Source organism: Oxyura jamaicensis, chromosome 9, assembly GCF_011077185.1.
Source record: "Oxyura jamaicensis isolate SHBP4307 breed ruddy duck chromosome 9, BPBGC_Ojam_1.0, whole genome shotgun sequence".
NCBI lineage: Eukaryota > Metazoa > Chordata > Aves > Anseriformes > Anatidae > Oxyura > Oxyura jamaicensis.
The window spans coordinates 2071012-2095182 of NC_048901.1; the positions used below are offsets into that span (position 1 = coordinate 2071012).

At 40.0% G+C, this 24171-nt stretch overlaps 1 protein-coding gene across 5 annotated transcripts in view; it reads right to left on the reverse strand.

Moving 5' to 3' along the window:
- The window catches only part of U2SURP (U2 snRNP associated SURP domain containing), a 44958-nt gene extending 23238 nt beyond the window's left edge, over positions 1-21720 (reverse strand). For 2 of the 5 annotated variants that reach the window (XM_035334025.1, XM_035334022.1), the window contains exons 1-12: positions 19708-19849; positions 11372-11419; positions 8964-9062; positions 7802-7916; positions 7312-7445; positions 5331-5398; positions 3376-3470; positions 3260-3295; positions 3085-3167; positions 2442-2607; positions 1665-1876; positions 670-713 (exon numbers count right to left, since the gene is read on the reverse strand). In XM_035334025.1, coding sequence (XP_035189916.1) covers positions 670-713; positions 1665-1876; positions 2442-2607; positions 3085-3167; positions 3260-3295; positions 3376-3470; positions 5331-5398; positions 7312-7445; positions 7802-7916; positions 8964-9062; positions 11372-11419; positions 19708-19752 — 1145 coding nt within the window. In that variant the 5' untranslated portion in view covers positions 19753-19849. Of the gene's footprint in view, positions 1-669; positions 714-1664; positions 1877-2441; positions 2608-3084; positions 3168-3259; positions 3296-3375; positions 3471-5330; positions 5399-7311; positions 7446-7801; positions 7917-8963; positions 9063-11371; positions 11420-19707; positions 19850-21569 lie in introns of those variants that run through there. The other 3 variants (XM_035334024.1, XM_035334023.1, XM_035334026.1) reach the window with 3 other exon arrangements.
- Between the last annotated feature and the right edge of the window lie 2451 nt (positions 21721-24171).

A 24171-nucleotide genomic window follows, 5' to 3' on the forward strand; every position in this document is an offset into this window, starting at 1 on the left:
CAAGGCCAATGTCAAAGAGAATTTGGTAATCTTTTGTGCTTATTTACTTTTAAAACAGTGTTGTGTTCCTGTGTTTGGGAAAAGGTTTCAGCTTAACTGAGCAAGAGTATACCTAGACTAGAGTGAAGGTAGAGGCACTGATGAAGACCAAAACTCAAAGATACCCTTGCACTACAGAACTAACTTATTTGGCAACCGTAATTATTGACTGTCACACATTTTAAAAACAGTATAAATTAAAACCAATTTTAACTGCACTACAAATTGTAGAATTGAAAAAAAAGAAAGAAAAGGAAAACAAAGCACAGCACCACATTGGAGACAGCTGCATCCTAGCTACAAAGTACTTAGAGGTTTATGCCTGGACTTACAAAGCATCACTAAGTTAATCTATTTCTCCCTAGAGTTCACTCATAAAATTACCCTGCAACTATTTCTAGTACTTGAATTCAATAAAAAGAAGATAATTACTTCAATCTATCCTCAATAAGAAAAAAAAGCTATTGAGATAAGGATAATAAGACTGTAAAACATCATCTCTCAAGTGTAAGGAAAGAACCATTGCTCAGTCAAGCCATTACCTTTTCCTCAACATCACAATTTTTCTTTAAAATTCCGAAGGGGAAATTTTCTATATTTAGATCAGTAATAATAAAGAAAAACATGTACCTTTCTGTTGGGATAACCACTTTGACTATGGCTTGCGACAGAGTCTGTATATGAAGTCACATCAGATAATAAACATAGAATATGTGAGTATTGTTAACAAGTAACAAGCAAAAATATACATATGCAATGAAAATACTACACATCTATCACAAGTTTTGCAGGCAATCACTGCTGTGAAGTTATAGCTAAGCAATTACACAAAAAGCAAATGGTTGTGTCAGTGAACCATAAAGGTTCACTAATTGCAAAGTATCAGAACATTCCTGTCAGAATGTACATTGATGCACTGAATAGGTACTACACTGAATATAATTTAAAAAGGAGTTCTCAAGCTTATGATTCTAAACTATTTGACTTGGATTGGGTTGGTATTACTTTATTCCCAAGTCTTAGGAAGAAAAATAACCCTAACAATTAAGTGTCATTCAAAGAATCAACAAATTCTTACAAATGTAAATCAAGTTGGTTTGTGATTACGAGATACTTACCCTTCATTTTTATCAGCTAATATTCCAGAAAAGAAAAAGGTTGAAAATGGACTCCATAAGTAGCATAAAATACTTACTCAACGTCCAGATTAATTACCTTCTACACAAAATATATCAACTCCTCTAGTGTAAAAATAATGCTACCCAAATTAAAACGTAGTATTTTCTCTAAAGAAAGTAATTTAGATATTGCAATTTGGCAGCCAACAAAAGGGGGGGGACGTAGGAGAAAAATATCCAGGGAGCCTGGAGGGGGAAAATGAAAGCTAGAAGATTTAAAGCAGCACTAAAAATAAGCCAAGACCCAATACATCATATCCTAACACAGACATGAGACAGGCTTCGGGAATTAGTCAGGTTCCCTTGGGCTACAGCAGGGAGCCAGTGAGTTTGTACACTAAGGGCCGCCAAAGTCAGCCTGAACAATGCAAATCTACGAAGTCATTGAAATACTCCCATAGATGTAGTATTTAACAACAAGATATGGCCCAGGGTACTGTAAGTTACCTTCTCAAAATCTTCCTTGTTTTTTGGTGGGGGTAACATTGGAGCATTAGGATTCTTCAACCTCTCCCTAGGCTGAGCATTAAAAGGCAGTCCTGATGGAGGAGGCGGGAGGGTATGCTCCATCATAGAAGGTGGAATGTATATTGGATGTGGTGGTATAGGTACAGCTTTGCCCCAGCCTAGTTTCATTTCAAAGGACATTATCATCTTGCCTGAGAAAAGTAAAAACAGCTGTTATAAACTGGTTCTGCATCAAGACTTCTCTGTGCAAGTGCAATATTTAGGTAATAAATATTAATATTTGCAATAATACTAAAAATGTAACCATTATTCAAAAGTAAAGGACGTATTTATCACCAATTACTGGGAATTACTTCCTGTGCATTAGTCAAATTTATGCACAAAAAGTTCATTATTGAACCTGTTCATTATTGGTAAACAACTGCAATACAGATTCTTTAACTAATCTGTTCTCAGAGCAGAGAAAAAACACTACCTCTCCCTCATATCTTCAAAACAGTTAGCAGTTTTACATCTAGTAACATAAAGCCCTTGTGCTATAGTTTGATGTCAGTAAAACAGCCATTGTAAACTAAACCCACTGCTAGCATCCTATCTGCTAAACTTTAAAATCCCAGTATTTCCAATTCTTTTCCTGGATTCCTCAGGAAAAACAGTTGCATTACATCACTAGTCTGACCAAAAAAAAATAAGACATGCTTAGTTACTCCTCAGTGTTCCTAAAAAGATAATTACAAAACTGAAAAAACTGTTTACCATTTAAATTCTTTAATGCTCTTTCAGCATCTCTCCTGTTCATAAATGCAACGAAGCCACAATTTCTCTCTCTTGCTCTTTCTTCATCAGTTCTTGGCCACATTATTTTAACGCTTGCTAATGGTCCAAAGCGTCCAAATTCTTGACATAACATCTCTTCATTCATCTAAAGGAAGATAAGTAGAAGTTAGCATCTTGCTGCTGTATTTCTAAGCAATTCCATTTCACATTAGTGTCTGCATGTGGAGATTTTAATTCTCTCAGTTTAACAAAAAACAACTCTTCATCAGTACCTCACCTATTAAATCTACTGTAGAACAATAGTAACAAGAAGACTGAATTCTGAAGTAAGCACAAATTTGAGATATGATCCTTCTCACAACGAGGTATTAATGGAAAAATAATTTTCACTCACTAGTTTTTCATCTAGTAACATTAACCTTAGTTTTTGCAGCACCATGTTAAGAGCATTTATTTAAACAAATACTGTCTCTACAATTGACAACCGTACTTCATATATGAGATTAAACGTGTATAAACGTGTATGGCTTAAAATAAAAATGAAGGAAAAAAGGCTGCTGAAAAAATTTCAGCTGGACCCAAATACGCCTAAGCTGCACTTCACAGCATAGCTCCAACTTACTTGAGGATTAATGTTTCCAAGATACAAATTTGTTGTGCTTGGATCTCCAACATCATGTGACCCTGGTGCATAATCATCCAGTACTACAGTGATAGAGGGGGGAAAAAAAAGTCATAATCCTTGGAACACGTTGAAGTGACAATATTATACTGAATGAGAAAAGAATCTGTATTACCACCAGATGATCTGTTTCTTCTTGAAGGAGCATCCACTAAATAAATAGAAAGTACATATAATTTAGTCAACAAATTTTGCAGGCTGAACCAACATAAATAAAAAACATCTACTTACTTGAACGACGTTGGCCATCTGAATCTGACTGGGGTGGCTCAAAACGACTCAATCTACCTTTTGTTTTATGTCGTTCATCACGCTCCTCTTGTATTCTACAAAACAAGTTGAACGTAAGTAACAACTTTATAATATTTCAGTTTTTATTAAAAACAATCATCTTTAGAAATATGAAAACGTTTAGTATTTATTAAACAATGAGCTTGTTAAAAACTTCAAATGGCCAGCAGGATTTATTTTTTGTTTAATCAAGTGGAATCTAACCACCAGAATTATTCCAGCTGCATGCTTCCTCATTCATACTGTCATGGCGTTTTAATCTCCAACAGAACTGACAGAGTTTGAGAACCTTTTTTCCTTTTTTTTTTTTTTTAATGAGATAAGAAATCAGAATTACGCTTGAAAGAGGGACTTGAATTCCACGTTTAATTGACACAGATCCATTGACTTTTCAGATGACTTTTCAAGATGCAGACAACACGTCAGTGTCTACTTCTACTATTTTTTCTAAGCCGTGTTCTCTGCAGGCTGTCACCTTTTACAATGATAAGACAACTCCATTTGACCATTCCCAGTACATACAAGACCTGATCTCTGTTTATACCTCTAAGGATAGCACTCACTCTAGCACACTAGCAACTGCTTGATTCTTTGTAATCTGGTTTTAAAACCTGGTAACAAAGATAATGCGTATGAGCAATACAAGACTGTCAATTCAATTCATTTACATCAAGTAATAAATAATTTATGGATTTAAAATGCAGTCCCTCTTGTTTTCTAACATAGACATTATTTTATTTTCCGTGTCTAACATCAAGACAAATATATTGTACTCAGTTACACTCAATACACATGATCTTCTGTTGCCTTATATACTTAAAAGGCAAAATATGCTTTTTGAAGCATAATTCAGCTTGTTTTTTAAAATTATGCAAGAAGTACATCTCTAAACGTGAATTTAAGTCTCATTTGTGATATAATAAAATGCTCAATCACATGCTACAGTTCCTCTAGATAATTTTTAGAGACACAAAACTTGCTCTTCCTGATTCATTTAAATTTGCTACCAAACTCTTTATCAAAAGTTAAATAAACAACAAAAACCCAAATACACTCATCCCTTATGATACCTACTTTAGTCTTAAGTAATGCACGAGGCCATGTTCATACGTGTTATCATTTATAGCACACTAGCTAATTTATAACAGAATTGCATTCCAAGGAACGTAATGGCAGCAGCTGGCAAAGAAACAAACCTGGGTTTCCATTTTTTATCTGGGTAGCTGGCTGAAAATGGACTCCATAAGTCCATAAGTTTGAAAACAAAGTTTTCATTCACATTAACTGATCCAAAATCATCTAGCAGGTAGCAGTGGAAATATAGCCAGTCATTCACATACTCTGATCTTTGAAATGCTGTAATTTTATTATTATTACTTTAAACACACTGGGTATTTTTCTGATTAGGAAGGTAGCAATGAATAGTTTCAAAGGTCATAATCAGACAAATGCCTCTGACATGCAGAGAAATCCATTCATTCTAACTAGCAGACTGGGCTTTGCTGTTTGTTTATTGATCATTTTTAAAGGCTCTGGCTGATGCTTCATTTCAGAACAGAAGTCTTTTTCAGCAACAGTGGTAAACTCTTCCTAGCACCAATCAGGGTAAGAAAAAGGGAAAAGCATTAAAGAACACCAAAAAAACTAATCGATGGCAACTAATTATCTACACAAATCATATAGACATGTAACGAGCATCTACCAGCGCAGCCTCATGCCCTCTTTAGAAGTATTATTGCTGTTGCTAATGAAGTTGTACTATGCCACAAGCCTTTTAGGGAGCAGGGACGTTGGGAAACAGGTTAGCAAGATTGATCCTAAATACTGCCTGTAAAAACTAGGAGCCAGACCCCCCTCCTCCTTCTTTATTTACAGTAACTGCTAGTGAAACTTACTGCTTCAACTCTTCTTTAAAAAGTTCCAAATTACTCTTTTTCTTCTCCTTCTCTCCTTTCTTCAAAGGCTAAAATTAAAGATATATCAGCCAACATTTGAGCACATGAAATTAAACAAAAAACATAGAAATGGTATTTGTGTAACAAAATTTTAGAAAATTTTCATGCATATTTTACCTACAGCTTTTAAACCAAGTAAACTACAGGAGAAAATAAAAGGAAACAGACGTGAAAACATTAAGACTGAGTGCTAGCAAACACAGCTAAAAAAATATAAAATTAAGGATAGCTTAAACTAAATTTTGTTACTTCTGATTACTACCGTGCAGCATATGTGATATAACATTGTCTACAACACACAAATACAAAACACCTGTGGTGTATTTTTGTCAGTTTGGTTCACTTAAAAACTTAGAAATTGATTGCTCTCCTAACAAGCCTTCATGCTCTCATTAAATTGATGTGTGTGTACTTACACACACACACACATATATACAAAAAGAATTTACGTATGCGTGTAGATACATATATGCAAATATTTTTATCCACAGACAAACATTCTATGTTCTCTTGCTTCTTTTCAGATATAAATACAGGTCTGAAGACAGTTACTCAAAACAGTCAAAGATCTTCAGAAAAGAACTCCTAAATGACAAAGAATATGAATATCCTTTTTTTTTTTTACTGTAATATATGCACCTCAACTAACTCATGTGAACTTTTATCTTCTACAACATTGTTTTTATATAACCAAATTTAAATGAAAACGTTTCCAATAGGCAGACATACAAAATATTTATTGTGTTACACACTACAGCTTTGGAAAAACTGGACTTCCTACTCACCCCAGGCAAAGTTGTTTGTTTTTGTTTGTTTTTGGGGAGGGTCTGCCAAATAAATAAAATCATTTTTACCTCATTATCTTCAATCACCATTGGACAGGGCAAGTGAGTAAACTGATTGCATTATCTCATAAGTATTCATGACAAATTTGAAGAGCAGTAATATTCTTACAGTACAAATACTTGCATAAGACAAAACAGAGCTCAGAATGATAAAAAGCTACAATTCATTTCTGTAACTGTAGAGATTTACATACGATGAAAATAAAAATTGCCATGCAGTTATCACCCCACTATTCCAAATTTCATTTTTGTTTAAAGCTAGAGGAAAGTCGGGATGGGATTACCCACAAATATCACATAATAGCTCATATCCCACCCTAGCAGGCATTATCAAGTTTCATGTAACTTTAAGAATTGTGGTAAGCTCTTTCAAAATTAATTACATATTATACACATACAGTAACAGTCATCATATGTAACTATCACCTGAATTGAAAACTAAGTTTGTAGGTAACACTTCCAGTACTTTATGATGAAATCTCAGTTTAAGATCAAAAAAGTATATCAAACCACTTGGAAGACAAAATAAATAAAATAAAAGCAAGGTGTTCAGTTTGAAAAACTCACAAATTCTAGGACTTATTTGGTAGAACCCAAAGAGCTGAAGGGAACTGTTCCAATATTAGCACCCAAAAAACTCATTCCAAAAACAATTTGTATCAATTATACAAATGGTCATGGGTTTGTTTGGTTTTGTTTTGGTAAGCTATAAAAACCTAAAAACAGATGGTAGCAAAAAGAATTGCTTCTAAAATCACAAATCTCTGGTCTGGAGGTTGTTACTTTAAAACAGTCACCAAATCCGTATACCTAAGTCAATTAGCAGGAACACGGTGAAAACATGAAGCACCCAAAACAAAGTGCAGTATCAGGTATGTCATGCTGGATACAGGTCTACCAGACCTCTGAATTCTATCCTTGTTATTTTCTGTGGGATTAAGCAAATCAAAGTTTCCACTCTTTTATTGTGTGACAAATGCAAATAATACTACTCTGCAAAAATCACACAGACCCTTTTCTAAACACTTCAAAATACTACCTAGAGTAAGGAGTTAACATTCAAAGAAGACACTTACAGGCTTTTTGGTTTCTATCATTAAGAGGGATGGAGGCTTGTCATTTGATGGCTGACTTGGTTGATTTTTTTGATCTGAAAACCGTGATGAAGGTTTATAGATTTTACCCCGTTTCTCATCTGTCTCATGCTCCTCTGAAATTAAAGGCAAATTAAAAACAAATTAAAAACAAATTATATTAACTAATACTGTACAACACAGTTCATTAGAGGGAACATTGTTCTTTCTGAAATTTAACCTCATCTTTTAATATGAAGAAAAAGGAACAAAGATTAGTTATTTTGAAACAAAGCACTTTTTCCCATGAATTTTAAGAGACAAATCATGCAGATAACTACTAAGTTAAAGCAAAAAGTAAATTTTAGTATCAAGTTTCCATGACTTCTTATAATGCAATATATTAATTTTAAAATGCAATTCAAAGCCAATCTCCATCTTTACTCAAAGCCACATGATCTACCACAACCACACACAAAAAGATTAGTAATACCTTTAGATGCATTAACGATTCCTCCTCGTACAAATGTTTTCACTTTATTACCATCACTTCCCTCAAAGGCAGCAAGAAATTCTTCATAAATTTCTGCAGCAGCCTTCTCATCCTCCTACAGAGCAGATGTTAATCAATTTACTATCATCACAGAACCTCCAATGACAGCTATTCTTAAATTAGCTATATTATATTCCTTTTTATTTTCTAGAGTTCATGCTTCAAACTGTACCAAATGAGTTTCAATTTTAGACAAAACAATTCAAATTTTTGAGGACTGTGGGAAGAAAACAGTATGTAATACTTTAAGCAAATAAGGTCTGTGCGCTCACATATGATTATTCATTTACAAGAGTTTACTTGGCAGCTGAACATTGAAGAGATTATATGAAAAACCAACATTATGAGGTTGTGATTTGTTAACCTAAGCATCAGAGAGCAGTACCTATTCTTACCCATCTGAAGGAGATTAACAACGGGATCACCTTTATACATTTTCCAGAAAAGTTAATTGAATGGCTTAATAAAGTCGAGTGAGACAAACTAAATTAAGCACCTTGGTGTTTCTTTGCACTAGTGTTTTCAAAAATGTAGCATGAGAAATCCCACTGAAGTACAGAACAAGCTGAGTTTGTAATATCCAAAGACCAAGATTTTCAGAATACTATACTTCGGCAGCTTTACGTATTTCCTAACATTCAGATATTCCTGAGCATCCCAAAATTCAGTATCAAATTTTAATCATTTTGATTGTTCCTTTAAGTCATTAGACAAAAAAAGGTTTTGCAGAATAACAAGGACATGTATTGAAACAATTCCAGAGACAACAGATACTCATTCTATCTACTGAAATCTAAGGATAGAGAGAGAACGGAGAACAGGAAATAATTTAAGGCAATGTCTGTATTCAATTTGAGTAGTACAATAATCAATGGATTGCAGTAATTCAGCACTTCAGACTGCCAGAGAGAGAAGCAAGGCTGCCCCCCTTCCCCATGGACACGAAGAACAAATTAAGGATGTAAAATACTATTCCCTTTCATTCTTAGAAAGCTGTAATTTTATAAATCAAAATAAAACTGATGATGAAGCTGGTTATAAACTAACAGCAAACTAATTTCAGCTCTGAATATATAACAACATTTTCATGGTATACCATTACCTTCTTTTTTAATTCTTCTTGTTCCTTCTTGCTCAGAGTCCGTTTGGCAGCACTCATTTTACCAATACTGAATGCTTTAAGTTTACTTTCCATTAGAGGCTGTAGAAGGAGTAAGAAAAACAAACTGTTTGCAAAACAAAATACAATGTTACTGTTCTCTTTGGCCAAGACCAGAAACTTTCTAAGTGAATCAACATGGCAACCCTTTCAGATGTTTGGAAAACAAAATAAAAGGCTACCTCTACTTCTGAACTTTCCAATATCTAATATATATTTTTTTTAATTAAATCCGTGTTTTATAAAAACTAATTATCACTGTTTAAATGAGAAAGCTTTTAATATGTTATTCCAAGACCCCTCAGACAAAATTGACGGGTACTTGCTGCAAGAGTATGGAATTAGCACTCTCAAGAGTCTATTTGGGCAATTAACAGATGGTAAAGCATTGGGAGAGCAAAAACAGGAAAAAAAAATGTTCAGAAGACATGGGCAATGGGAAGGAAAAGAAAAAGAAACTTCTCTGGAAATTCCTAGTTTAACGCACTAGCTCAAAGAACTAACAAAAGAACAAGAAAAAAAAAAAAAGCCCCAAAAGAACAGAACGTAATCAATTATCCTCCAAGTTCAAAATGTTTTTATGCTCTGACACAGCTGTCAGGGATGCTCAAAACTACCACTTTCACAGTAATTGTTAAAAAATCAGCTCAACATATCACATCACAACAAATAAGGTGAACAACTTATCTGTTGTATTATCTAAAGATTTCAGATGACACCAACACTAAGAGTTTCCTCTAGAAATAATTTTCTGTGTAAAGGTTTTCATTTCCAGTACTAGCTTCCTATTCAGAATCTTTCTACCTAATACAAAAAAACACTGCAAAAAACAATTGTTTTAAATACCTTTAGTTTGTAACTTGTTAAGTAACTCGAACACCTCTTACATCTGTGCCAAGCATATGACCAAAATTGCTTGTATTCCTTTGAAAAACATTTCCTAATTCCTAATTAAAAGGAAAACTATCAGTTACAAATTAATGCAGTGTTGTCTTTGGAGTCATCTGGCTTCCGATGTTATGTTTGTCAACATGAGCTGCTGTGACAGGTTTATCAGCAGGTTTTCATCCATCTATGTGTTTTGAAATTAAATAAAATCCCCTTTTCCTGTTGTCTGAAAGATAGCTTATATTTCAGTATGACAAGCAAAATAGAACCTTGGCAAAATGTGGGCATATTGCTATGGTACAGCGATGCAGACAAATACAACCACCACGCTCCTACTCAAGGCTTATCCTGTCATTTGCAAATAACCTCTCACAGTAATGGTACAGGATACCTGCAAATCAGCCACAGGTTTACGTTCTAGTCACATAATGGAAGCAGCCAGACAAGAGGTATGGCACTAAGATGTCCTCTCTTTAGGAATGGTCCCAAAAAAAAAAAAAAAAAAAAAAACACAAGACCTTCCAAGTGGCAGGAGCAATGTACAATGAACAGGATTGAACCTGCAATTTACATTCCAGAAGGCAGTTATAGCATTAACCGTATGCAGCTTCACAAAATTACTAACAACAGACCTGTACAAAATTTAGAGGCTTTCTTCCTTGACCAAATAGATTTTCCTTTTCATAATGAAAGGAGTAAAGCAAATGATGGAAGCAAGAGCAAACTTCTAGCTAAGCAACCCAATCACTGCATGAAAGCAAATTCACATCAAGCATAACAATGTGTTAACTGCAAGATAGCACAAAGTACTGAAAACCCAGTTTCACAGACAGTAAATATTCAAAAGTGTTTCAAGAACAATTTTCCAAATTATATCTAGTGAAGCAAGACAAGAAACAGAACCAACCTCTTAATGAAAAGTTTTTAATATCACAACTTGAATCATGTTATCTTACAAGAAAGTTAACATCTTATAATTGACTGTGTCATATGCCAAAAAACATCGTGAAGAAGATCTAAACCAATCTGGCATTAATGCTTTTATTATTCATTTGAATATATTCTATTAGAATATTTTATACATATTCCATTAGAAATTAAAATGGAGGGTTAAATTAGGGCCACTTGATCTCATTTTTGAGAGAAGCCAACTGTATGATAAAAAAGTCAACTTTAATATGCACTGACTCTTATAAGTAATCAGCTTGTATTCTGAAGTATTCTTCAGCATAAGAAAAACATTATACAGTTTTTTACACTAGTGGTTTTTAAAAACTTCAAGGAATATTTTCAAACATTAAAAAATGTTTCATTACAAACACCTACAGATTACATACCCAATGCACCAGAAAACAAGTAGTTTTCTCTGAAGGACGGGCCTATTTTAAGTTTCTGGGTCTGGGTTGTTTTTGTTTTGTTGTTTGTTTTTTTGTTTGTTTGTTTGTTTAATCTTTTGGACTTACGTGTGTATCAGCAGATCCAGTGTTATGTACTGCATCTGGCATTCTGACCTGGAGAGGGAATGAAAAGGAAGTGAGGCACAGAAAAAGAAAAGAAGGCAAACAAGTGCTGTTTTTTTTTCTGATTAATTTATTTGAATGTGATTTTCATTTCAACTTCAAGGTCCAAATATGCAAGAGTAAAGATACACACAAATATTTTAATGATACAGCCAAACATTTGCAATTACAATTTAAGGCAAAAAAAAGGAATTAACAATAGATATTTTGTGCTACCATTAAAAACATTTAAATTTCCACAGCTCAGTTTTACAATCTTGCCATTAACACCATTCCATGGAAAAAAAAAATAAGTCTGTTGCACTGAATCTGCAAAAGTTGTTATTAAAGACTGCTGAAGATTATGGAAAGTGCTTGATCATATTTGCCTTACTATAAATCATTCCCAAAACTGTTCTTACTATGAGGTATATAGATGGAAGATGGCCATCTCAAGAACACTAAGTCCAATTTGTGAATATTCATCAATTAACTTTATTACTCTAAATTAAACCATAACTGAAATTTTAAAAATGCACAGAATTAACATATGCAGAACTGTCACTTTTAATATACTGCACTGAAATTAAGAACTAGAATTCAGTGATTTAAAACTTCACAGCTTTTTTCAACTTGTCTATTTTTCAGGCAAGCATACAGTATTCAATACTCACTGAAGCGTTCTGAAATTTTAGTGATCTAACAGCAAACGTTGAGTTGCCAAGGCCTTGAGAGACAGTACTCAAACTAGATGATTCTTAACAAGTTTTAATCTACACATGTACTCTATATTCTGTAGTATGCATACTAAATGTTCTGTACTATTATATATGCGGTACAAGATGCTTACAGAACAAAAAAATATATATTTAAATTCAATTCTCTTATTTTAAAATCAACTCTAGGCCACTAAACATGTACACCACCATATGTATAAAATTTCCATAGATTCTTTTTAAAGTAGATTTTTAAACAAGCTTAAGAGGTACAAACTCCAGCACACAGGACTGTACAATGCCCAAATCCCAGAAACCTGGTACAACTTGCACAGTTAAGATAAAACTGTTTGATATACAATTATTATCTGGATTGAAATTTAAAGTAAAAAAAAAAAATAGATTTTCCTTAGCCAGAATCTGTTCATTAGTTACAAAACATTAGCACTTCTCCTTATAACCAGGTATTTATGGTTTCTACCAGAAATAGTATTATCCTGTGCTCATCTCCAGTCTTCCAAAAGCAACAGATGCTACTTTAGAAAAAAAAAAAAAAAATCTAAAATCTGTCACCATTTCCCATCATTTTGTCTTTCTTCAACTCAGATAGACATTCACCTTTCTACAAGTACGTTCCCACATTTTACAGTCAACTTAGTATAGAAAACATGGTGTGGCAGAGAGCAGTTCAAGAACTGGCACTAAGTCCACAAATGGGGAGGTGGGGAGAGGGAGACAGAGACAAGAAAGGTACAACGTTTAAAAAGGAGACAAAAGACTCCTAAGAAATATTTTTAGAAGAAAAAGGAAAAAATCTGTTTTACTCTCCCAAATCCACTTACCTGCAACACTATACATTACTCACATCTTTGCACAAAATAAAAAATTGAGCTCCCATTAATGGTTCGTTAAAATACAGATAGAAGCAAACACCACAAGCATATTTTACTAATATCACTTTCTGCAAACTTTGCTCTGCATTTGGTGTGGGGTTTTCTTGTGATTCACAACTGCCTGTGGCACTCAATGATCTGTTATCCACAATTCTATGTACTGCAAAGATGTAGCTCCAGGAAACCTGTCCTTCCCCTGAGAGTTGATGAATGTATAGCACAACATCGCAGGTGAAAGACACCAGGCAAAAGAATTTCCAAGACTGAAAACTGCACTCCTCCACCCTTAGGCAACCAACACATCAATTAAAATGCCACCCTTTAAAAAAACATTTTAGACTTGTGATTCGAAAGATTTCTCTCAAAGGTGGGCTGATACAGTGCCGTCTTCCTAGTGTACATACTAAGAAGAGAAATCAAGACATAATGCCTGGGAGGAAGGAGGTCGTTGCGTATTTTTTTTTTGGCAACAGCAGAATGAAGTTAATGTTTCTCAAATCTCTTTATCTCTTCCATTTAGAGAAGTTTTGGAAAGCCATACCTTCCAATAAGGATAGGCACTGGTGCTGCTTACCCAGCGGACACTAAGCAAGGCAACACATACAGTAACAGGCAGTATGGAAGCTCAACACAATGATGTTTAAGACATGATAAATGACATTCTGAGGACAGGGACACAACAATTTCCCAGACACTGTTTCCCCAAGAACCATCGGATACTGCTGTGAGAGGCTTCCCGGGCATGGCAGCACGCAAGAAATTCAGCGGTCTAGCAGCAGGCCCGCAGCCCGACCAGCGGGAGCCTGCAAGCCCCTGAGGCAGAAGAACCACGGGGCCGAGGCCTACCACAGGGCCCTCCGAGCACATCTAAAAGCAGCTTTAGCTGACTCCAGTAAATATGCAGACCAAGCTTTTTCCTGTGGTAGCTAGCAGCTTGGCAAAGCCACGTTATTCTCCTCCTAAAACAGCTCTTATTTTTAAGGCCTTCTGATCCCACCAATAAATTTAGTTCATGCCTTTGGTACTGCTTTTGACCATCCAAGCATCTGTACCCACATTGAAGCACAACAGTGAAATAATTCCTGACAAAATTAAGCATCATTAGCTGCCAGTTTGTAAATAACAGCGATTAAAAAAACTAATTCTCACAGCACTGCACTTTGCATCCAGCTGCACCGCCTGGATGAAAGGGGTGATTTTTTTCCTCCAGAGTTTCACCAGCAGAGTAGACTCAATAGAGTAACAAAGGCTTGTGAGTCCTCACAAGGACAAGCATTCTAGATAACGTTGCCCACCTGTATTGAAACCCACAGGAAGATTCCTTTTTCCTCTTTTAATGATGTTAAGCAGCTCAATTAACTGCTGAAAGAAACATACCCAAAGCTCTCCTCAGTAGCTGATGATTTCTGAGATACAAGGATAGTTCCTTCACGGTCAAAACACTGACAGGAAATATTTGATGAGTAGATCTTTCATTAGCATGGCCAGCATAAACAATTTACAAAGGGCCTTACTCCCAATTCACTGCCACTACCATTCTGCATGAAACTGTTTTTCTCTAAAAAACACACCACCACGGACTCTTTTCCAGCTGGCTCACTTCCTCAGTTCCCTTCGCTGCATAGGACCCTCAAAGGATCGCGCCAGCATACCTGCAGCAGCAGTGCAGGCTGCTCCAGTCAACCAGCCCTGTCAGATAGCAGTCTTGGAGATCAGGTCACTCAAAACAACACTACTCCATCTAGCCAAATTTACTCAGCCTTCAAAGGGGGAAAATAAAGATCTTGAAAGGACCATATAAATGAAATTTACCACAAATTTGTATGAGGAAGCAACATGGAGACCCCCCATCTCAGATTCTGACACTTCAATGTTCTGCCAGCTCTGTAGCAGTTTCCAAAGAAAGCAGAGAAGACTGCTCTTCCGCATCTTTCCTGTCAGCAACGTCGAGTGCCCACAAGTCTAGCTCTTCACAGTTTCCCCAAATTTAACAACCTCTGTGTAAAATTGACATGATCACATAATTTCACAAGCATTTAAAGTATGCTATACAAAAGCTTTTTTTTTTTTTTTTTTTTTTTTAAGTTAGTACCAATGCCATTTAGTAAAACATCAAACAGCAACAAAAGCTGCCAAGAAAACCAGAAGCCAACCCCACAGCCGTCCAAATGCTGGGTGCTACCTTTACAACTCTAATGGCTGCGAGCCTGAGTGCAAAATAAAAGCCCTGCTCCTGCAGAAATTTGTAGCTTAAGGGCAAAGTGTTTGTAAGGAATTCTGGCATAAGACACTCCTCCTGCCCTGTTTCAACACCTTCCTTGGGTTCTGCCCCCACACCGGGCAGCTGGAGATGGAGCCATGCTGAACTAGATCACTTTTCCCATCTAACTGTCACTTAAGAAAGAGCTGGGGAGGTTTGGCCAAGGCAAGTTCCTTTGCACAGCAGGCTGCCCTCACTTTCCCCCTAGAATTATGCCAAGCCGTCTGAAGAGGACAATGTCTGGGAGGGAAAGAGTATATGAGGCCACCAAGAAAAGGCAAATGGAATCGCATCTTAAACTAAAAAGTTAAAATCCAGCAAGGGCAGGGAGGCATCCCAACCAAATTTGTCTCTCATTCTTCCTTTCTCTAACAGTCTAGGACACAAATGTTTACAAACACTTGTGAATTAAGTTTTATAGCTAACCTATGTACTCTATGCACTTACTAGACTAGTACACTAATATTATTCACTACTTAGACACCACTTGGGCACACAAAAGTAAACAGAAAATTGTTTCTCTGAAGTACTTGCAAGGAGTCCTCTTCCACTAGTGCCTTAAACTGAGATGAACAGGGGCTGCCAGTATTTAACTTGTTACTGCCAGAGAGGAAACAAAAAGAACACCTCCACTGACATGCCCATACACACAGAAACGCCCTTCTGTCTCTCCTGCTCTTGATCACAGGTTGAACAGTAATATAGGGAGAGCTAAAGACGATGTGTCACTGTTCTGCAGAATACTACACCCAACTGGAATTCACCACACTTGCACAGATGTTACATCGCTGCTCTTCAAACACTCTGACTTCCCAATGGAAGCTGTCCATTCACAGGCAAGCAATCATGGTTCTTCAACATTTTATAACATATGATATTACAGAAATGCTTATGAAATACATTTAGGATTAGGTAATACTGTTAAAACATTTTTTAGAATGAAAAATGGGAAAACTACAGCTTGGTCCAAGTGGATAATCTCCTCTGCCACCAGGTACTCAATTTGTGCTGCGCATTATATGCAAGAACAGCAGATATGCAATATAGTCACTACTCTCAGAAGATGGAATAAGAAACTGGCAGAGTCGTCCAAGCAGGTATGTTTCATCACAACGAGATAATAATTGAACAGAATCAGAATTTGCCATTTTAGAATTACATCCTACACTAAGCTCTGGCAGTCTTGGGCAGCCTCTATTTCCTCTTCCTTAATTTTGTCATTTGTTCCTATTTACATTTCTGGAAATCTCAGGCACATATCTTGCTATTCTAATCTTAAAGTGACAAAGGAATAGCTGATGCTCTTATGACACATTTCACATAAGAGATTGTCAAATTTATTTATAAGTCCACCGTATTATAAAAAGGAGCTACCACCATTGCAATGAGAGCAAGGTGTGTTCCTGGACCTCTACCATCTCCACATACAGTTTTCAAATAGTGAATCAAATAGACTGAAAGAAACTTGATTTTACAGTATAAAACAGGCTAGACATCCCAGACCAGTACTTGGACACTAAAACCAAAGAACAAACCCCACACGTTCTGAAGAGGAGAAACCATACCCTCCTGCAAGTGTTAAGGCCTCCAGCTGCTCGGCCACAGCACTTCACAGAGCGCAGAAAGTAAAACCATGCTCTGCACCTCCCAGGAGGCAGGCTGGCAGCCAGCAAGGAAACATCTTGGAATTGTTTGAGACATACCTGTTTTGCAAGAACTACCATTCTTGTAACTTGCAAAAACACAATGCACCAAAAGAAACAGCACCTAAAACTCTGATTTTGCTAACATTTTTTAAAAAATAAAGATGTTTCATAAATAATTACTTAACGAAATCAAGGAAAATGGTAATTTGTTTAGATTTTTTTACGCCTTCATCAGTCTCATTCAGGCCCAAATAAAAACACAATTACTCAATCTTCATAGTTAAAAAAAAAATATGAATTTCCCTTCCATCGTACTACTGCAGACATTAGAAAAATTTCTCTATGGATATACACAGTGCATGTATCCGTGAGTTTAAAAAAAAAAAAAAAAGACCGCCCCATCTCCCCAAAAACAATTACAAAGTTGAGGTTGAAGGACACGAATCCCAAGACCTAGGCACATGTTATTTCACTTTTCAACAAACACATTCTCAGGGGCGCACAAATGCACTATATGTAACCACTGCCTGGTTTCCCTCTCCTGTGGCTTGTGTTTATCCACTCCTGGCTGCTAAGAGTGGAGGTTCACAACCTTAGCATTTGAACAAGGAAATTTCGAAAACACGAGGTCTTTTCCAGCTGGGGTGCCACGGAAATGGGGATGTAGTGCAAGACTGGGAACAGACTTCAGAAATCCTGAAACATTCATAAATGAAGAAAACCTTCCCTGAAATCCAGGATGATGACCATGCTACTGTTCAGAGTAACTGATGGGTACATAGGAGCAATTAGGCATTGCCTTGTAAATACAAATCTGAATGGCCAGAAGAAGATGAGTTCAGCCTTCAGAAAAGAAGGCTGAGAGGGGATCTTATTAATGTTTACAAATACCTGAAGTGTGGGAGATGGAGGGATTTGACCAACCTCTTTTCAGTGGTTTGTGGGGACAGGACAAGGGGCAATGGCCACAAGATAGAGCCCAGGAAGTTCTGCACCAACATGTGAAAGAGCTTCTTCACGGTGAGGGAGCACTGGGACAGGCTGCCCAGGGAGGTTGTGGAGTCTCCTCTGGAGATATTCAAGGCCCATCTGGATGCCTACCTGGGCAGCCTGCTCTGAGGATCCTGCTTTGGCAGGGGGGTTGGACCTGATGATCTCTGGAGGTCCCTTCCAACTCCTACAGCTCTGTGGTATTCCTCTAAAGTAATGGGAGACTGAGGGGTGATACGGAACTGCACAAGATGGCAAGGCACAGGACATCCTCAAGGGCTCCAGGCCTCAAAAAATTAATGCACATGTTGGTTTGACTTCCTAGAAGTCCCGCTGACTTCAGTGGGATGACTTAGTAGGAAGAATGAGGTGCCTGAACATCTCTCTGCAAAACTGAGATTTGGGACAGAAAACAATTCTTGTAAGTTAACTAATATGTCTTTTAAAAACAGTATCATCAGTACAGAAATACTACACTGACAAAATGAAAAAACCTGTGGTGTAACTGTAAAAAGAAAGAGATCCTATCTGAGTTGGTTTTGTGTACCACGTTGTCGGTTGCAGTAATCAATAATTATTCTATGCCTAATTAGACTTCAAATCCCAAGAAATCTTATTCCCTGGAAGCTTCTTTCAATAAATTAAGACCTACTTTGCTGTTAAAGCTTTCTGTCCAGATCTTGCTTGCAGTTCCAAGCAAAAGGCAAGATCCAGAAAATGTCTCCTGACAATATTTGGGATAGATCAAAAAAGGGAAACAAAACTAAAGCTCTCCTACTCTAATGACAATCAACCACTGGTAAGTTTTAACTGAATAAAAAATTGTGTGTGTGTGTGTGTGTATACACACACACACACATATATATATATAAACCTACGTCTCCTACATAACCAACTAGAAATTCCTGAGCCAAGAGGCAGCTTCTCCCTTGGCTCCTTTACACACTCACATAACAAAAAAGAAAACTGGAAAAATTGTCAGGAAAGAGTTACATACTTCTGGCCTAAAAACTGTAACAAGGCAGAGGGAAATGAGATGCCACTAATCCCTAGTCCTCGAAGTGCCAGCTGCAGCCTGGCCCCCAAACCACCTCTCACCCTCTGCCCACCTGGAAAGGGGGGCTCAGGGGCAGGGAGCCCAGCGCTACTGCTGCACCGCCTTCAGCACACAGCCTTGAAGCTTGCCAAGAGCCCTGTACAACTCGGGTTTCCTCAAATCCAACAAAAAATAATCATGGGAAAGAGAGCGGATAGAGCGAGAAGAGCGGGAGCACCACGGCGGCGCTGCAAAATGCGGACTTGCATCGCGGACCGGGAGTGCAGAGCGGGTCCCAGTTTCACCCTTCGGTTCAGGCTCATCTGGACGCCCCCCCACACACACACACGCGGTGCGCGGCCGACACGGGGAAGGGGCTGCGGCCAGGCGCTGGGGCACCCACAGGACTCGGGGCACCCCCGAGGCCCCCCGGGGGCTCCGAGCACCCCCCAGGACCGCTAATCGCCCCTCATCCCTCAGCGAGGGCCCGGTGCCCCCAGCCGGCAGCTACCGCCGGCCCCTCTCGACAGACGGCCCCAGGACGACCGGGGCTGAGCCCCAGCCCCTTCCCGCCGCCCCCCCTCCCCCCTCGGGCCCCGCAGTCACCGGGGCCGCAGGCAGGCGCGGAGCAGGCCGCGCACCTCGCGCCCGGCGGCTCCGCCGCCCCCCGGCCCCCCCCCCCGGCCCGGAGGGCCCGGGCCCGCCCCCCCCCCCCCCCCGGGCGGCGGAGCCGCGGGGTGCCCGCGGGCAAGGCCTCACCTTGCCCCCGCCTTTCTGCGAGCCGCCCGGCGCCTTGTCCGCCATCTTGCCTCTCCCCTCGCTCAGCCCCGGCGGCGAGGAAGCGAGCGCCGATTCCCCGATGCCCAAGGAAGAGCCCGGCTGGCCCAGGACGGCGAGCCGAGCGCCGAGTCGCCGAGAGGGAGGGCCCAGTCCCGCCTCCCCCCCCCGCCCCCGCGGCGGCCGCCATGTCGCGGGGCAGCGCCGGGGGCGCGAGGCCGCCTCCTGCTATGGCGGCGCTTCGGCGCCGTGCCCCCGCCCCACGGCCGCGCTCCCGGTGGAAGGGCACAGCCTTGATCGAAACCGGTTAAAAAATGGAAAAATAAATGGTGTTTGTTTGTTTGTTTGTTTTCTCTCGGAGTGATAAAAAGTGGCATGAGAATTAAAGCCAACACGATCAAAAGCCCACCGTCAGCTCAGGGCAAATAACACCTTCCCGGAGGTATGGCCAGTTGTGGCACAGCCTCGGCCTCAGCCCTGGCAAACATCCAGCCCTGACAGTTACTTTTCTTTGCAGTCTAAGCTTATGTAGTAACATGAGGCAGGTACACAGATGGAGACAGTAACGCACGTAAGCAGAGTCTCATACCCAGTACAGGAGGCCTAGAAGGAACTACATGTAGGTATCTACAAATAAAGGGTTATGTGGGAGCTCTGCAGAGAACATGAAGGAACAACACAGCCACAACAGCGCCATGTATCACCCCTCCTCTCACCCCATCACGGGAGAGCTGGCAGTGGCAGGGCCCCAGTCAGAGGGGTGCCCATCTGCCTTCTGCACCCACAACACCAGCAACAGAACCCCACGACAAGGGGGGGACCCATTGCTTCCCAGGCCTTCCCATGCCCAGAAGGTTCCGAACATATTGGGTAAAGGCCGTGCCCATGGCTATGAGCACGGCCTGTCCCTGTGTTACCTCCTCGGCGGAGAGCCGGGAGCAGCCCACTGACTGGGCTGCACTCCCACATCACTAGCAGCCCTGTGGCTTTAGTGGTGTCTGTGTCCCATCTGGGTCTCCTGCTTTCACATTAGCAGAGAAAATCCCAAATGAAGTCGCTAGGCAACCCAAACCTGCTTAGCAACCAGCTGCAGTGAGGCAGTCAGGGAGCCCTGACAGCCCGCACCCACCTGACACCCTTCTGTCCCTCGGCAGCTATTCCTGGGCACGTCTGCTGCCTGTGACAGCCTGTGTGCATGGGCCTGTGCGTTTTGGAGAGGTACCAGCAATGCTCATAGCCGCTGTGAAGGACACACAGTCATGAACGAGAAACTCTGACAGGAGGGATCTCTATTCAGATAAAAAATAATGACCTGCATTGCATAAACCCCTGGGAGGAGAGGAAAACTAATCATATGGGGTCTTTTTCCATTACCAGACATTTTCCTGCAAGACTTAGAGAGATGACAGTAGGGAACAGCTCACCTAGCCACCAAGTAACCTGTTCACTGAAGACAGAGCCTTGTGGCACAGACAGGACAAGGTAGAGCAGTACGAGGACTTTGCTGAGAAGGCCCGCAGGGTGGCCATGCTGCATGGAGATGTCAGTAGTGCTCTGGGTGCACAGAAATGGCCCCAAAACGGCTAGATGGGAAGGTCTCACACAAGATCAGCATGTGCAGAACAGACTGCATTGCATGGCTGCAGAGCCCAGTGCTCTGGTCTGCATAGCTCTCTTCAACCACTGCTTTGTGTTCCCAGACAAATAACACCCTGGAGAAGGAAGGAAGGGGGACCATAACCAGCTGAGGTAACATAGACCTCACTTCATGACAGTACCTAAACACATGCTTAACTTTAAGTGCAGAAGTAATTCTGCTGCTTTTAATGAGACTATTCATACACCTGGAACTTGGTATGAGGTTAATCTGTGTCTTGGTGAAGGATGGAAATAGGCCTCTCTGCTTCCCTTACTTTTAAGTTAGATTGTACCTGCACATCTTCCTCAGACTGACTCAAGGTTCAGGAAACCTCACTGACTGCAGCAGGTGTGTGTCCAGCTTCTCAGGAAGATGATCTGAAGAGAGCACATTACTCTGCCAGCAGCAGTCCTGAAGGTAGCAGTTTTAGATGTGAGTCTTTTTATGGCTCATGTTCCGTACATCATAGAAACACACAGGTGCTGAAAGCTCCCTGAAGTTAAAGGATCTGGGAGCATCAGTTCTGGTAGTATAGGGAGAGATACAAATTGGAGATGGCACAACGACAGCTAAAGAGAAGCTGTTGTCATAGTACAGACCCTGAAACTTACTGTCAAATATATCACAACAAAAAGGATTGAGCGCTTGTATTAGTGGAACTAATCGCATTATGAAAAATAACAATCACTTCGGAGCTCAAAAAGGAGAAATATCTCACTCAGAAATGGAAAATCTTTATCACTATGTAAGTCCAGCAGCACAGGCAACAGTAAAAGCTATGCACAGCCCTTTCCCGTACCTCAGGCGAGCAGCTGATGGGCAGGAGGCAGCGCACCGGGGGAAACAACCGCCCGAGGTCTGCGGCAGGGCCACGCCGGGCTCCCGCACGGGGCCGCAGGAGCCGAGGGAGCTCTCCCGGCCCGGAGCAGGCCGGCCCGGCGCTCCCGGAGCTGCACCGCCCCGCAGCACCGCCAGGCGGCCGTGCCGGCTGCTCGTCCCCTGCTGCTGCGGCCTGTGGTCCCGGGGATCCCGCGGGGTGAAGCCAGCGCCGGTGTCGCTGAGCTGCCTCGGGCAGCGTCGCTCAAGGGAGGGGTCGGACACAGCGGTGTGTTATCTCCTGCCTCCTCCGAGCAACTGGAGTGTGGGCAACACTGCTGCTGCGAGGGGTGGCCCCATACTGCTCAGTGCAGGGTGGGCCCGAACTCCAAACTGCTATTTATATTAGTAATTGACAAGGGGGAATAACCTGGAGCCACCTGCAGGGAAACCTGCACTCTCCACAGGTGAGCTTCCCCAGGTCAGAATGGGCAGTGATATCATGATATTTTTAATTTCTACTTCCTGAATCATGCCAAAAATAGCCAACTAATACAAATAATTATGTAGATACAAATTGCTTTACTATCCAATTAAGTATGCAAAAATTATCTGGTAATGGATTGGGAGCTAAGGATTAAAAGATATCTGATGTTTATTGAGCTCCCTTCAGAGGGAACCTAATATAAATACCACAACAAGCGTTTTCAATGCTTACTGCTTACACTGCACCACCAGCTAGCTTCTCACCTCCCACTCCAGAGGATGCTCTCCCGTCCTGCAACCACCTGCACCACACCATTTTCTGTGACTGCCCCAAGGCTCTGCACAAATCAGAAGTAGAATCACTGCCAGTTTACGAGGAGGAGGGAGAAATAAGACTCATCCTTTGACAGCAGGAACTGGGGACAATTCCCTCAGTCTTTCTAGGATTTGTTGTGCTCCAAACTTGCCTCACACAGAGAAGCCTTTCCACAGGAAGGAATGGTGTTGGGGCCAGGAAGTGTTAGAAGTGGATTAGGCAAGCTTCTATTGTTTCACAATCCCAATAGAATCATTTTCCTCCTCCTTTCTTAATGTTTTCTTGCAAACCACTTCAGCAGATTGTAGAAGCACAGGATTAGTATCATCCATGATCTCCTTTAGGGGTTGCGGGGGTTGATTTTTTTTTTTTTCTTTGCTTTGCTTTGCTTTGCTTTTGTTTTTAATGTGGTAATGGAAACAGGTGCAACAATGAGTTGGAAGCAGACCAGCTGGGAACTAGTGCTGGACAGAAGGGGCACTTAGTGCCAAAGAAGGAGAGGCTAGATATGCTCAGCTCTCCTGAGACTGTGTTAATAAACCTGGTTTGAAAGAGAGACTGACACTTCTGGATAAAAAGAAAACATCAAAATGGAAAAGAGGAAAGCGTCCTTGGATGCTAGGGGTTTGGGGCCACTAATGTTTCAAAAATTTGTGCTCCATTTGGCCTCAATCCCTTTATTTAATCCACCTCATTAATCCTTTTTAATTATCCACCTCATTGTTTAAATCCTCTGCTTACTGCTCAGCTTCTGTACTCTTTTGTAATTAATAAAATGCACCAAATTAAGAGCATCATGATCCAGGGCCTGCTGTGAGAGGCAAAACCAAGAAAGATATAGTTAGTGTTTCAAAGGTCATCTCTAAAGATACTTTTTTCAGAATGAACTGTGCTGAATCTGTGCTATTTATAACACATTGCAATAGTACAGTAGCAATCACGTACAGTTAGTAACTGACAACACATGTCAGTGCCCTTGGTTAATGGGAGAGGAAGGGGAGAGAGGAAAGGAAGCAGTCAGATGCAGAAGTCTGTGGAAATTTCATGCTGAAAGGGATAGACAAATAATAATATTAAAAAGGAGCTATCAGACATTTTTCATTGTAATGAGGTAGCTCTGGGTATATACAAATGTGGGAGTTATTAACTGTTGTTACAATTACAGATATCATTAGGTATAGATATATAC